Source organism: Pogonomyrmex barbatus, unplaced genomic scaffold (assembly GCF_055798465.1).
Source record: "Pogonomyrmex barbatus isolate J1 unplaced genomic scaffold, ASM5579846v1 scaffold14, whole genome shotgun sequence".
NCBI classification, from domain to species: Eukaryota; Metazoa; Arthropoda; class Insecta; order Hymenoptera; family Formicidae; genus Pogonomyrmex; species Pogonomyrmex barbatus.
The window spans coordinates 6,526,082-6,542,366 of NW_028297110.1; the positions used below are offsets into that span (position 1 = coordinate 6,526,082).

At 32.4% G+C, this 16,285-nt stretch overlaps 2 protein-coding genes, 2 long non-coding RNA genes and 1 pseudogene across 4 annotated transcripts in view; 4 read left to right on the plus strand and 1 right to left on the minus strand.

The window, feature by feature from the left end:
• The first annotated feature begins 1,339 nt into the window (after window positions 1–1,339).
• Window positions 1,340–4,776, plus strand: LOC105431959 (uncharacterized). Its single transcript, XM_011646495.3, has 3 exons — window positions 1,340–2,617; window positions 2,871–2,948; window positions 3,034–4,776. Exons 1-3 carry the CDS (start codon window positions 2,533–2,535, stop codon window positions 3,174–3,176), a joined length of 306 nt encoding a protein of 101 aa, XP_011644797.2. The 5' UTR covers window positions 1,340–2,532; the 3' UTR covers window positions 3,177–4,776.
• Window positions 3,458–6,196, plus strand: LOC148937431 (uncharacterized; annotated as a pseudogene).
• A 792-nt stretch (window positions 6,197–6,988) lies between these two features.
• Window positions 6,989–7,599, plus strand: LOC148937432 (uncharacterized). Its single transcript, XR_016138455.1, has 2 exons — window positions 6,989–7,344; window positions 7,457–7,599. It is a non-coding gene; the product is annotated as an uncharacterized LOC148937432 (long non-coding RNA).
• Window positions 7,343–16,285, minus strand: part of LOC148937433 (uncharacterized) — a 77,268-nt gene continuing 68,325 nt past the window's right edge. Inside the window, exon 2 of the long non-coding RNA XR_016138457.1 lies at window positions 7,343–9,088. This is a non-coding gene — a long non-coding RNA (uncharacterized LOC148937433). The remainder of the gene's footprint in view (window positions 9,089–16,285) is intronic.
• On the plus strand, window positions 11,170–14,340 carry LOC148937434 (uncharacterized). The gene is made up of 3 exons (XM_089072910.1): window positions 11,170–11,490; window positions 12,619–12,750; window positions 12,953–14,340. The coding sequence occupies exons 1-3, from the start codon at window positions 11,170–11,172 to the stop codon at window positions 13,463–13,465; spliced, it is 966 nt and encodes a 321-aa protein (XP_088929036.1). The 3' UTR covers window positions 13,466–14,340.

Consider the following 16,285-nt stretch of genomic DNA (forward strand, 5'->3'; position numbering starts at 1 on the left):
CACACACACACACACACACACACACACACACACACACACACACACACACACACACACACACACACACACACACACACACATATATGTATATGAAAAGGTGGTTTTCGGTTAATTTTTAAATAATTTTTAAATGCAATGGCAGTTTTCAAGACTTTGGCAGTTTTCGGGTCGATCCTGAAAATTTTGCCTACGAAATGACAATTTTCGGCACGGTCCCGAATTCTGCCTATCAAGTTCTTTTATACAAGTGGTCCTTAAAACAATTGTTATATCCAGTATTCTTATCTATAATATATAGAAATATATGATGTAATTTATTAATAAATGTACAGATAAGAGATTAACTTGTATAGATATTTTCAGAAAGAATTTGTTTATATGTATATAGATATATAGCACTTATGTATACATTATTATGGAACATGCATCATGATATGTAAGAGAGGCCTGAAAAATACCCATCTATGTTCTAGAAATATTTAATTTGGTTATAGACATTCTTAAAAATGTACATAGATGAATAAGTCCGAAAAATCTATAAAATAAAGAAGTATGGAAATTAACAACTATACAAAGTCCCAGACTAACTACACTAACTGTTAATAACGAAATCTTGAGGCCATTTTAAGAAGAAAATTAAGAAATAATATCAAAATATCGGGGCTGCAATAATTTTTATATTAAAAATATTTATTTTTGGCCAATCAGATTATTAAAAATTTCCCTATTCAAACACATTCATATATAATGTTGTGTACCTAATCGATTAAATGATGCTAAATTTTTCAATAAATCCCTTAACCAATGTCGCTTGTCGGAAATATTTATGGCGATCCTGAAAGTTCTATTTGTCCGTACAGCGACATTGGTTAAGGGATTTATTTAAAAATTTAGCATCTAATCGATTAGCTACATGTTATACATAAATGAAAGACAAATATAAAAGTTTTTCCTTTCATTTTCTTTCTTTCTTCACACAAACAACGCCGGACATATAGAATTGTACGGTCATGTAGAACCGCCACAAAAACTAACTCTGCGTAGTTAAAGGAAAATAACCATTTATGGCATAAATATTCTTATGTTACATATTCTAACATATATACATATATTATATATAAATTATTTTAATTCCAAGTTTAAATTGAATCTATTGAGTCGTTTTAATGCATATAATTAGCAATGGTGCTATTCGGAACCGACCTGAAAATTATTATCTGTATATATTATATTATAACATTATAATACAATTACAGTATAATGTATTATAGGCTTTCTACAATAAGCTATTAGTAACAGATCATAAGTCAGAAATTAAGAATTGATCAATTACAGACTGGATGTAATAATAATAATAATAATGCTCGACTATGATTGGTCAATTCTTATCTTTTGACTTATGATCTATCACTAACAGCTTATTGTAGAACATTTATAATATAATTATCACATATGTCTGATAAACGTATTCGATATTAAATTTTTATTTTACAAGAAATGATTACAAGAAACTTCAAAATCGAATAAATATATCACTTTCTTTGAAAACGGTATTAATGCTTGAAATATACGATATCAGACATGTAAGATCGTTTCATCATTAATTGACAAACATTTTCGTCCGATGCCGTCGGACACCAAAACAAATCTTTTACGTTAATGACTGTAATCTCGAAAATCAATAGCAATATAGATTTTATTTAAGCACGATTGAAACTAATGATCGAAGTATAAGTATCAAAATCATATGTTCAATAGTCTGAATTAGGAAAATTTCTTTTACATAGCATATTGATTAGAATTGATTAGAACAAGGATATTTTATCATTATCTGTTAAATAAGAGTTTGTATATTATTTTCCTTGTTCAAATTCGGATCGAAAAGAGATATGAATAGCATTCTACATATTCAAAACAATAGTGATATTGACAATTGTTTCTGTATAGATAGTGTAATCAGATTGTTAAGTTTTTAGAAAGATGTACATAATTAAGGAGGTATAAATTTTATTTCCAGCGCCGAAAATGTTGCGTTATATCTTTCTTTCATAAATGCTGAAATTTTAAAATCAAATAAAAATATCTCTTCTTCCAGAATAATACTTTAATAATGCTTTCAATATATTTTTGCAACTGTTAATATACGTTTAAAATATTTCTAGTGCAGCTATTATGAGGAATTTAGTTACTATTAAATCAATAATATTAAGAATGTAATAAAATTACATACAAATCTTTTAAACGCATTTTAAAGGACTGTCTTTTTTTTTATTTGCAATTTTAGTGATAATTAGATAGTAACTTCTATTCACATAAAATAACTATACAACATGCGAAACAGACAAATGACAATAGGCGAACAGTTCGCTTAACATATTTTCACTTCGCTTAGCAAGATACCGTAATACAGTGGACGTTTGATCGTTACTTGAATCTGTATATTGTTTACGTATTAACGCATTATTAATAATCTGAGCAGTTTTTTTCTATTAAGAAGTGAATTGCTGAAAGCAATTAGTTATTATTGTCGACATGTATGGTTTATATAAAGAACGAGACAAGTATTTCGTGCAAATTCGAAATATGTGCAATAAGAAAAAGTTGATTGCACAAAATGGTACAAATGGATGCAAATAGATTTTCTTATTTACATAATAATTTTATACGATATTAATTACATTATAATTTAACCTCTTGCTTATGTATAACTTTTTGATAACCTAATCATGAATTTACGATAATTTTACATAATGAACCAAATTTTCAAATTAAAACTTGAAATATTCTGACACATTGACATAATATGTCTTTTTAATTAGTTAATCTGATTTTAAAAAAGACAATTAATAGAATTGGTTTGGTAATTGCAGGTAAGTGTGAAATGCTTAATAGGATAGCAAAGAATTTAAACACAAGAATACCACTTATGCGACTAAGTGCGACTAAAAGTTGGTACATATTATAGTTTCCGTTTATGTTATGGTAAGAAAATATAGCACGTTACAATTGACTGCAACCTGTCTTTTATTTCAGATTACAATGATGTTAATGCTTATAAACTTAAATGTAATCTCGGATTAAAAAGCAATTTTCAAACATTACCTAATAAAGATATAAGCACTGATGAGTTACTGAAACAGAATAATATACTATTTGATATATATATATATAAGTGATGAACTACAAAATCAATTCTTTTGCAATGATTTAGAGATTAATCCATCTGATTCTGGAACAAATATCAAATAATAATGTTATTTTAGATTTTGACATTAATTTACCAGTCATATTTTTAGTTGATGAGTTGAATGATTTTGATTTAAGTTCAAATATAGAATTAAGTTGTCAAAATAAAGAAAGAAATGACATAGTTAATAATGTTCTTGTACATGAGAATGATAATTATTGCAGCAATGATAGTGATAGTTTAAAAAATAAAGATAACAATGAAGATAAAATGGATAACAATAGTATTGATGATATAGAATTGACGGATAAAAATAAGAATTCAGAGGAACGTAAAACGTATTTCATAAATAATTCTGTGTGTAATAGCGATAACAGTAATGATAATGCAGATAATGATCCTGATTATTACTATAATGCAGACTTGGAAAATTCTGAGGAAGATAGGAATATTTCTACACAACCATGTTTGTCACAATCTATTAATAGTACACGTAGTAGCTTACAAACATTGTTAAATGTCACTGGACAGGAAATCTGCGACGATACTAATTTAAATGTCCAGTGTTCAAAACCTAAAGGTACAGGCAAACAAAACTTTTGTTATTATTGCAAAAAAATGCAATAAAAAATAAATAGGCATCTCGAACAAGAGCATAAAGATGTAAAAGAAGAGGATGAAAAAATTAATTCCATTACCCAAAGATACAGAGAACAGATTCTCATATATTATTAACAAAATCTATATTTATATTATGATAATTTATTAATTTTTCTATAATTTAAATTTTACCTATAATATATATCTGTTTATATAAAATTTAATTCTATATATAATAAGTTTATTGGCTACTTATCCATATTTCCTAATATACTCTTATAACATAATTATATATTTATATAATTATAATCAATCCATCCATTTATTTAAAATTTTTTGATGAAGATCGTATTTATTTTTGAAATTATACACAGTGTAAAATATAGAACATATATTATAACATTCTACTATCAGATTTTACATTTACAATTTTATATTCTATATCAGATATAGGAGAAAAAGTGAGGAGAAAAGTTTTGGATTCAGGAGATTAAATCAATAATATGCGAATATTAAAGAGATTAATGAAGTAAGGCATGTTTTTGTTATCTTTATTTTGCTTGCGTATATTCCGATCTTCAGTCTCACAACAAAGTATCTATATAACTGTATATACGTCCGTGGCAAGGAAATGAGTGAGAATCATATATATCTTCAACTCTGTCTCGAAAATCAGTTCAAATTGAACACAGTGAATTTGTGTCATTTGTGTTTATTATGTTCAATATCGTTCCTCTCACATTAATCGCTCACATGATCTTTTACCCAAAAGTTTTCATTCTGTATCATATAAAATGTGCTGACTGTTACTAGATGCATATAATTATAAAACTCTATGTACACATATGTAGTATATATACTGCGGCATATATACCGAAAATATTAATTGAATTTATATAGTAGATTTTAATTATAAGTTTTTTGTTTTTATATCATGATTTTTTAATTTTACTATTTGTATTAGATAATAAAGAGAGAGAGAGACAAAAGATTATTGATCTTTTCAGACGACGAGGCAATTATTTATTCAATATAGATCCCACATATAAGAGAGTTGATAGTCTGCAGAAGACCGACAGAATCTAAAAAAAGACTGCATGCGATTTTATATGTTGTGCTGGATGTAAAGGCTTTTTTACTAAAAATAATATATGTCATCATTTTAAAGAATGTACAAAAATCGGTTGGTAGAGCTGTCAAAATACTCGGAAGGAAAGTTCAAGGTCGAATTCACAACTGTGCAAATTCTATTTTAAGAAACATTGTATTTCCTGTATTAAGAGAGGATGACGTCATTCGATTAATTAGATATGATAAACTGCTAATCACCTACGGCAAAAATTATGTATAAAATACAAATATCAGCATTAAAAAGATATAATAAGATCTTGCTTAAGATTGTTAATTTGTTAAGATTGCTTAAGACTATTTTTACAAGCCCTTTGACTTAATAAAAACGTAAGAGATTTCTGTGGTATGTATCATCAATATATGATGACTGTATCGCCGTTGTAAATCAAGTGGCAGGTCTTAATATCGATACAAAAACTTATGCAGCTCCTTCTGTTGCATCAAAATTTGGCACATTGTTAAAGCAAATAGGAAATTTAAATATCGCTGAACGCATAGAATGCAATAAATTAGAAGAAAAAACGAACATAGAGAATTTTTTGAAATTATTACAGGAAGACTTCAGTCTGTCTGTTAATAAAACCGTTGAGGAATCCATATTACAAGCTAAACGTTATCAATTACAGGAATTACCTTCATTAAATTGTTACACAATTTTTTACAAACTAAACGACGTTCAGCATTTCAACAGCTGAAAAATGTATTTATGTATAATACTTGGCGACAACTAGCGCAATTTACGTTGATATTCATTCAAGTGTTCAATAGGCGAAATAGAACGTATATCCATCAATGATTATAAGCATCAAGAAAGTATAAACGAACGAACGAATCCAGACTTATATGAATCTCTACCACATGAAGCTCGTAAAGTATGTTTTTACGCTTTGCTTCTATATGTAATATTTATTGTATAAAAATGATTGAAGCCTGAAAATTGTGAATTAGTGAAAAAATAGGATATTACATATATGTTCACTTGTTTATAATGAAATTAAAATTATGAAATTAAAATTTATAAATATCTATTACATATTAATATAAAAAAGAAATCACTTCAATATTATAAACCGCCATTCTATAAAAGATTGATCATAAGTTTAATATTTAATAAAATTACTTTATTTATTTAAATACAAATTATATTATCACAAAGAATTTTAATACAAATATAAATCATTTACACTGCAATTTCGGGTTCCTAATTATGTTGTAATATATAATACATAAAATTGTAAAAGATTATAAATAAATTATTCTTATAAAAAAAAATGAAAATGTTACGACATTTTAATTTCCAGAATAGTTTCTTCAAAACAAAGCTTGATACAAAAAGTTTTGTTGTATATCTTTTTATTTATTTTTATATCAGAAATTATATTGATTATGTATATTCCTTTATTTCTCAGCTTAGACAATGTTCTAAATATCAATTTTTTAAATAATCATTTATAAAATATTTACATATATATATATTCATTCCTAAAATATATAATATTTAAATATTAAATGCACTTGATCTGTTTTTAAATTTTTTTTTAATATTTGCAAATATAAACTTAAGAGTAATATTTTTTTATTAATATCTTCTTATTAATTAAATATCATATATTTTATTATTAAATATAATGGTGTTAACTAAAATTAATACAACGATTATATTTAATCTTTAAGTTAATGAATTTCATTTCTAATTTTAATGGAAAATAAAAAATATCTATCTGTGTGTATTAATATCTGTAGTAAAAATATTATAAATATTTACATTACATAAAGAAGAAGATGATCAATTATATACTTTCAGATAACTGAAAAGTATAAGGTTCTTTATTAAAGGAAAATTGGAAAGATCAGTTCCTGTTCTTTTGGATTATGAAATGAAAACTTGTATTGATTTACTTTTACAATATCGTAAGGAAGCAAATATACCTGAAAAGAATCCTTATATATTTGCTTTGCCAGGTTACGATAAAATGCGATTCAGATATATAAGAGCATGTGACTTATTACATACATATTCTCTAGAATGTGAGACAAAAATACCTCTTACGAGATACAAAACTTCGCAAACATATAGCAACAAGATGCATTACCTTGAATCTATCGGAACATGATGTAACACAACTCGTAACCTAGGTTATGACTCGTTACCTAGGTCATGATAAAAGCATTCATACGCAACATTAGCCTATATCACAAATTGAAATAATTAAGATGTCTCGATTGCTTAAAATAGCATAAGATGAAGATTATAGTAATGAACAAGATGCTGAAAGATAACCTACAAATTAATGAAGAAAAAGATAGTTTTATAATAAATGAAACATTCCAAGAGAATCACGATAATATGGATGATAGCGACGTGTCATATACTAGCCCAATTCATAACATTGTAGGAAAAATGGATGGAAGAAAAAGACGTAGTAGTAAGTACATGTATTTATGTATTTACATGTATACAAATATATATACATAATTGTAATTTTTATACTTTTATTACATGTAAAACTTTTTATAACGAATTTTAACTTTTTATAGCATTACCCTATGGTTCCACGAAACGTGTAAGGTAGACACAAAAGGGATATGAAATAGTAAAGACTTCTTTTAAACAAGAAATAGAAGAACGTTTACCTTCAGGAAAACAGATGGTAGAAGTTAAAATGAAACATAAATGTTTAAGCCGTCGTTCCATTCCCCAGATTAGAAGATGGATCCACCACCAAATTTCTAGAAAAAACAAATAATAAGTAGCATTTTCTGTCGCATTAGAGTCATAAAATACAATATAAAATATTTTTAATGTATGCAATACGAAATAACATATATACAGATATATGTACAAGTTAGTATAAAATAATATTAAAATATTAAATATATTTTTGTTATTAAAAATTAAAATGTGAAATAGAAATTGAATGTTTTTTAATATATCTATTTTCCACTTAACACAATTTTATATTCGTAATGAGATGCAGGAAAATTTTCTATAACATGTAAAGTTTCGCTGAATACTTAAACATCACGATTGGTTGCATCGATCTTGTGTTATAGATGAACATACATAGAGAAAACGAACAAGCTGAAAGAGATTGAGAAAGTCTTTCTTTGAAGTCAATAAAAAAACGATTTTTTTAATCTAACATTGTTATATTGAAAGAAAAACATATAAGTATGTACTTATTAATTATAATTTAAGTATAATTTCAATTTTATTATATTGGTAATAAGTTGATTCCATTCTAATAATTCTGTATTTTTGTCAATAATTTATATAGTGTTTACTCGGACATCATTAAAGCATTATTATATTATGTTTCTTACTATCAAAAACGGTTCTCATTATTATTCCTTTATTAGGCGTACAAAAAAGTTCTGAGCTTTTTTTTGTAAAATTCAATCTTTATTCAAAAACAAACAAAAAAATATTAATCAGCGAAATATTCCCCGTTTGCATCAACGATTTTGCCATCTTTCGGGTAGCTTGCGAATTCCTTGATAAAAGCTCACTGGCTTCGAAGCGATAAAGTCATCAATGTATTTTCGTATCTCTTCAAATCTCACGAAATGTGTATCAGCTAAATAAAAATGCTGCAGCGACCGGAATAGGTAGTAATCGGAAGGCGCCATGTCTGGGCTATACGCCGCGTGCGGGTGAAGTTCCCAGCCTAACGCAAAGATATGGTCCTGAGTCGCTTTCGCAATATGTGGTCGAGCATTGTCATGAAGCAAGATCACTTTACGACGTCCTTGATCAGTAAATGGCCTCTTTTCTTCTAATGCATCACTCAAATTGGTCAATTGTTGATGGTAGCGGTCTACCGTGATTGTTTCATCCGGTTGTAATAACTCGTAATACAACACACCTTTCCAATCCCACCAGATATAGAGCAAAACCTTCTTGGCGTGGATATTGGGCTTTGGTGTCAATGTTGGCCAGAGTCAACCCATGATTTTCTATGTTTAGGGTTATCATAGAGAATCCACTTTTCATCGCCTGTAATGATTTTGTGCAGAAAATCTTTTTTCCGGAACTTTGAAAGCAAAGTGAGTGCAGTGTCACGCCGACGATTTTTGTTGTCTTCGGACAGTTCATGCGGAACCCATCTGCCTTCCTTCTGAACCTTTTCCATCGTATATAAACGTACCGAAATGGTTTGCTGCGTAACGCTAAGCTGTTCTACAAGCTCCTTTTCAGTTTGCGCAGAGTTTATATCCAACAGTGCTTGCAATTCGTCCGTTTCAATCTTTTGAGGGCGTCCAGCAGGTTCATCTTCAAGACTGAAATCTCTTTGGCGAAATTTTTGATACCATCTTTTACATGTAGTATGACTTACAGCGTTCTCTCCATATGCAGCACAAATTATTGCAGTGGCTTCAGCAGCATTTTTCTTCAGATGAAACGCGAAGTGGATGGAAAATCGAATATGCTCTTTTGTTATTGCCATCATGGACACTACTGATTTTTGAGGTTATGTTCATCAAATGCCAAACCGTATGACATTTTAGAAGGCCAAATGTCAACGCTTTAAAACCGCAAAAGGGCAGGAAGATATATAAAATTTAAATTGTTATTTCGGTTGTATGAAATCTAAAGCTCAGAACTTTTTTGTACACCTAATATTTTGAGATTTAAATATTTAATACATTCAGATCCAATTATCAAAAGGTTATATAAGCAAGAGATTAAGTTATATAATTATATAGTTATATAGTTATATAAATATAATTAATAACATATAAAATTATGATATAAATAAGAAAATCTATTTGTATCCATTTGTACCATTTTGTGCAATCAACTTTTTCTTATTGCACATATTTCGAATTTGCACGAAATACTTGTCTCGTTCTTTATATAAACCATACATGTCGACAATAATAACTAATTGCTTTCAGCAATTCACTTCTTAATAGAAAAAAACTGCTGAGATTATTAATAATGCATTAATACGTAAACAATATACAGATTCAAGTAACGATCAAACGTCCACTGTATTACGGCACCTTGCTAAGCGAAGTGAAAATATGTTACGCGAACTGTTCGCCTATTGTCATTTGTCTGTTTCGCATGTTGTATAATTATTTTATGTGAATAGAAATTACTACCTAATTATCACTAAAATTGCAAGTAGAAAAAAGACAGTCCTTTAAAATGCGTTTAAAAGATTTATGTGTAGTTTTATAACATTCTTAATATTATTGATTTAATAGTAACTAAATTCCTCATAATAGCTGCACTAGAAATATTTTAAACGTATATTAACAGTTGCAAAAATATATTGAAAGCATTATTAAAGTATTATTCTGGAAGAAGAGATATTTTTATTTGATTTTAAAATTTCAGCATTTATGAAAGAAAGATATAACGCAACATTTTCGGCGCTGGAAATAAAATTTATACCTCCTTAATTATGTACATCTTTCTAAAAACTTAACAATCTGATTATACTATCTATACAGAAACAATTGTCAATATCATTATTGTTTTGAATATGTAAAATGCTATATCTCTTTTCGATCCGAATTTGAACAAGGAAAATAATAAACAAACTCTTATTTAACAGATAATGTCTTTGTTTTAATCAATTCTAATCAACATGCTATCTAAAAAAAATTTTGCTAATTCAGACTATAGAACATATGATTTCGATACTTATACTTCGATCATTAGTTTCAATCGTTCTTAAACAAAATCTATATTGCTATTGATTTTCGAGACAGTCATTAACGTAAAAGATTTGTTTTGGTGTCCGACGGCATCGGACGAAAATGTTTGTCAATTAATGACGAAACGATCTTACATGTCTGATATCGTATATTTCAAGCATTAATACCGTTTTCAAAGAAAGTGATATATTATTTGAAGTTTCATCATTTCTTGTAAAATAAAAATTTAATATCGAACACGTTTATCAGACATATGTGATAATTATATTATAAATTCTACAATAAGCTGTTAGTGATAGATCATAAGTCAGAAGATAAGAATTGACCAATCATAGTCTAGCATTATTATTATTATATCCAGTCTATTATTGATCAATTCTTAATTTCTGACTTATGATCTGTTACTAATAGCTTATTGTAGAAAGTCTATAATACATTATATTGTAATTATATTATAACGTGTTATAATATAATATATACAGATAGCAATTTTCAGGTCGGTTCCGAATAGCACTATTGCTAATTGTACTTCGCGCCTTTTCCTCGTGATCAAGACGTAATACCTCCCTCTCAGTCCCTAAATGTCCACCATTTTAAAGCTCAAACAAAGGGACGCACGCGCCGCCGCCGCCGTCGCCGCCACCGTCGCCACTCCCGAGTTCATTCTTTTTCTTGGTGCCAAGGTGTCCACAACGCACAAGATGGGGAAGAAAAGAAAGAGAAGCAAGAAAACAGAAAGGGAAGCAGAAAAAGAGAATCGTTGGAAGAAGCGAGCAAAATTGCTGAAGGAAGAACTCAAGAAACAGAAAAGGAAACAGAAAGAAGCGAAACGTAAGAGGTATTCGGAATCGTCGTCGATAGATTCATATGCGTCACACAGTAAGCATAACGAAGTTCTTTATGTAGCTACACGCAGGCACTAACCTGCATCGGTGAGAATCGGCACACAAGACATAGCTTGCGTGTGCGGCGCCGACGGCGGCGCGGGGTGGGCCCTAACCTACACCGCGCAGGGTCGTTCGCCTCGCTGAAGCCATCACGACGGACCCTAATCCGTCGTAGTGGAATCAGATAAATGAGCGGCAACACGCAGGTCCTAACCTGCGTGCACGAGCGACGATCGGCGCGGCATGAGCCTAGACGATACGCAGGCTCTAACCTGCGTCGCTGGGCATCGGCACGCGGGCCCTAACCTGTACGTGCGGCGACAATCGACGCAATACGGGGCCTAACCGGCACGCAGGCGTGACCGGCATTGTCGAGTGTCAGCACGCGGGCTCTAACCTGCGTGCACGACACCAACGGTCGACGCGGTGTGGGCTCTAACCTACAACGCGCGACTGACAATCGGCGGTAAGCATGACGAAATTCTTTATGTAGCTACACGCAGGCACTAACCTGCATCGGTGAGAATCGGCACACAAAGCATAGCCTATGTGTTCGACACCGATAGCGGCGCGAGGTGGGCCCTAACCTACACCGCGCAAGGTCGTTCACCTCGCGAAAGCCATCGCGACGGACCCTAATCCGTCGTAATGGAATCAGATAAATGAGCGGCAACACGCAAGTCCTAACCTGCATGCACGAGACGATCGGCGCGGCATCAGCCTAGACGATACGCAGGCTCTAACCTGCGTCGCTGGGCATCGGCACGCGGGCCCTAATCTGTACGTGCGGCGACAATCGACGCAATACGGGGCCTAACCGGCACGCAGGCGTGACCGGCATTGTCGAGTGTCAGCACGCGGGCTCTAACCTGCGTGCACGACACCAACGGTCGACGCGGTGTGGGCTCTAACCTACATCGCGCGACTGACAATCGGCGCGGCATAGGTCATAACTGACACCGCACACAACTTTAACCGTCTCAGACAGGTCATCTCGACAGACTCTAATCTGATCTCTAATCGCATTGCGAATATTTCGCAACAAACATAATAATTATATAAATATTACATGATCGGGTATATTCACACGTCCTTTGAGACAATGAATATAAAACGAACATTTCATATATACTACTGTTATAGGTAACAGTATTAGCAGCAGCAGTAGTAGCTTATCAACGGAGGAAGAAGATCGACATCGGAGACAAGTTTCCAAAAGGAGCGCAAGAGATGAGCGCCCACATACTGAGGGCGCGAGAACAGCGGAATCAGACAGTCAGGCGATCGCATCAATCGAAGCGGCGCTAGACAAAGATGTCCTAGAAGCCATAGGAAAACGATTCGCCGAGGAACGGACTCTAGCCGAGTCACTACATAGCGACGTGGTCGCCAGATGGGAAGAAATACTTAAACTAGGACTTCCAACAGAAGAGCGAGCGGATCTTCTTAAAAAATATCCCCTCCGTCAAACTGCACACGCATTGACCCTCCGAAGCTGAATCCGGAGGTAAAAGCGTCTCTACAAGAGACTGTTTGGAAAAGAGACGGAAGAATAACCTCAAAACAGGAAAAAATCTCAGCATGCCTCGTGGCACTAGGAAAGGGTTTATCAATCCTATTCAGACATAAAGGAGAGGGTGAAAATCTCGCAGTGATCGAAACGCTCGGAGACACGAGCCGGCTTCTCGCGGACTTACATCACGACGAATCCTTAATAAGGAGAAGTCTCATATTGGCAAACATTAACGTAGTAATGAAAGAAACACTGAGCTCGACAACTATCGACGAATGGCTGTTCGGAAAGAATCTATCCGAAAACGTAAAAGCAGCGAAGCTAATTGTAACTTCATCCAAGGATCCAAGGAAACAGCCGCAAAAATCGCAAGAAACGACGTCATCAAAAAACGCGAAAATCCCGCCCCGTCAGTCGCGCTACAAGAGACATTTTACTTCGAATAGACAATACCACCGCCATCTCCTACATCAATAGAATGGGGGGCATCCAAATTGTCAAACTGAATAGGATAATCCGGGAAATCTGGGAATGGTGCGAAGCTCGAGATATTGTTTTATTCGCGTCGTATACAAGCTCTAAAGACAACTTTATAGCTGATGCAGAGTCAAGGAAAACATTCGAGAAACCGCAGAATCCATCGAAATAAAAGTTCCCGATAGAATTAAAACTTCAGGCCCAAACAGGACACAACCTTATTTGGTCCTACCATTCTATATAGAGAACAAAGAGATTTGCGTAGCTTCGACCCTAAAAATCTATCTGGAAAGGACCAAAGACATTCGTGGTTCTACAAATTCACTGTTCATCTCCTTCAAAAAGCCTTTCAAGGCAGTCACATCCCAGACTCTAAGTCGCTGGATAAAGGAGATCCTATCAAAAAGTGGAATTGACACAGAAATATTCACGGCCTACAGTACTCGACAACGTCAGCGGCAAGAAGGCATGGAGTTGATCTAGACACCATCCGGAAAACAGCCGGATGGACAAGCAACTCGAAAACAATTGCAAAATTCTACTATCGAAATATGACGGAAGCGTCCGATGTATTTGCGAGAACGATATTAGACTCATAAAAAGAATATCGACGTCATAGTTCATGACTTGTAAAACCGTCGAGTGGGAAAGAAAAAATAAATAAGAAAACTTTTCTTATTCATTCTGTCATTGAAGTGCCGCAACTAAACTTTAAACATCTACGTCTTGATCACGAGGAAGAGGCGCGAAGTACAATTATAGATTAAACGAACTTACCTAAGTGAAGTTCGATCATAATTGTATGAGCGCCTCTTCCGAAGTGATCACTCCCACCCTTAAGCCCAGATCTACATCGCAGCCAGATCTTCTGCCCGAAAAAGTTGCGGCATAGCTTTAAAGAATGAACTCGGGAGTGGCGACGGTGGCGGCGACGGCGGCAGCGGCGCGTGCGTCGCTTTGTTTGAGCTTTAAAATGGTAGACATTTAGGGACTGAGAGGGAGGTACTACGTCTTGATCACTTCGGAAGAGGCGCTCATACAATTATGATCGAACTTCACTTAGGTAAGTTCGTTTAATCTATAATTATATGCATTAAAACGACTCAATAGATTCAATTTAAACTTGGAATTAAAATAATTTATATATAATATATGTGTATATGTTAGAATATGTGATATAATAATGTTTATGCGAATGGTAATTTTCCTTTACTTACGCAAAATTATTTTTTATGGCAGTCCTGAAAGTTTTGAATATCTGTACAATTCTATATGTCCGGCGTTGGTTAAGAAAGAAAAAAAAAATAGAAACAAAATCTTCTCTATTTGTCTTTCATTCATATATAATGTTGTGTACCTAGTCGATTAAATGGTGCTAAATTTTTCAGTAAATCCCTTAACCAATGTTTCTTGTCGGATATATTTATGGCGGACATGAAAGTTCTATTTGTCCGTACAGCGATATTGGTTAAGGGATTTATTGTTACACGTTATACATAAATGAAAGACAAATATAAAAGTTTTTCCTTTCATTTTCTTTCTTTCTTCATACAAACAACGTCGGATATATAGAATTGTACGGTCATGTAAGACTGCCACAAAAACTCTGCTTAGTTAAAGGAAAATAACCATTTGCATAAATATTCTTATGTTACATATTCTAACATATATTCATATATATATATATATATATATATATATGTTACGTCCTGCGTTCTTCACAATTCCTCCCTTTCGAACAATCTCGAAGGGCTTCGAAATATCTCGAAAAATTCGTTTTTCGACGAAAGTTATATTGCCCACTAAACGTTTTTCCTCTTCTTTAAACAAATAGTCTCGGCGCCAACAGGACGGAAAAGCCTAATAAAGATAGAAGTTTTCCTAACGGACTTGTAAAACAGGGTAATGAACAGTTAAAATTCTATCACGTAACGGAAATCGTAAATCTTTTTTTTATATTTTTATTTCCCTCTCCCTAAATGTCGGGGGCGGGAACTTAACTTAACCAACCCAGAAAAGCCAAGAAGTATTTTTCGAGATACGTACCACCTTAGTTGATAAAATTTAATACGCCGAAAGACCATTAAGGCCAAAAATCCAAAAATTCAATTAGATGTAAGGAACACGCCCTATTTAAATCGTACCGTTTAGATGATATTCAAATAATTATAAATTTGCTTACATACACTTACTTCAAAAACCCGGATCAGTTCAAAAAGCAAATCTCCGTATATAAATCGGTTCACTTCTAAAAACCTTCATCCTAGACTTATATTTATTGTTGCTTCTCTTTTATCATTAATACTAATCCTATGGATATGATAATCCTGGATATTAATATGCATGAAAACTACCCTAATAATTTAACCAATCAGAGCCATTTTGTATCTGAAGATATTCAATAAGTAATGTATTACAAATGGAGTTATACTGATATATTTTAGATATACTAACTATTGTGACGTCCTGGGAGGTCCTGGTAGGTCGGACGGAGCCGAAATCAGCAAATCCTCGATCGCTATACTCACATGTTATTTGTAGGATTTTTTTCCATGCGGTTAAGAGGATAAAACCTCAGGATTAGATACTGCGAAGGAAGGGTAACAGGAATGTCGAAGTGACTTTTATTTTCAGGAAAGAGTTTTCCATTTTGGGAATAAGGAATAATATCACACTTGTGATATTTGAATCGGGATTTATTCACTGTTATAAATGTTATATGTACACTAATCCAATTATGGAATTTATTTATGGAATGCGACACGCGATTAAGAATTACATTGTTCGTAAACGGCAAGTTGCTCAGCCGCTAAGCGATGC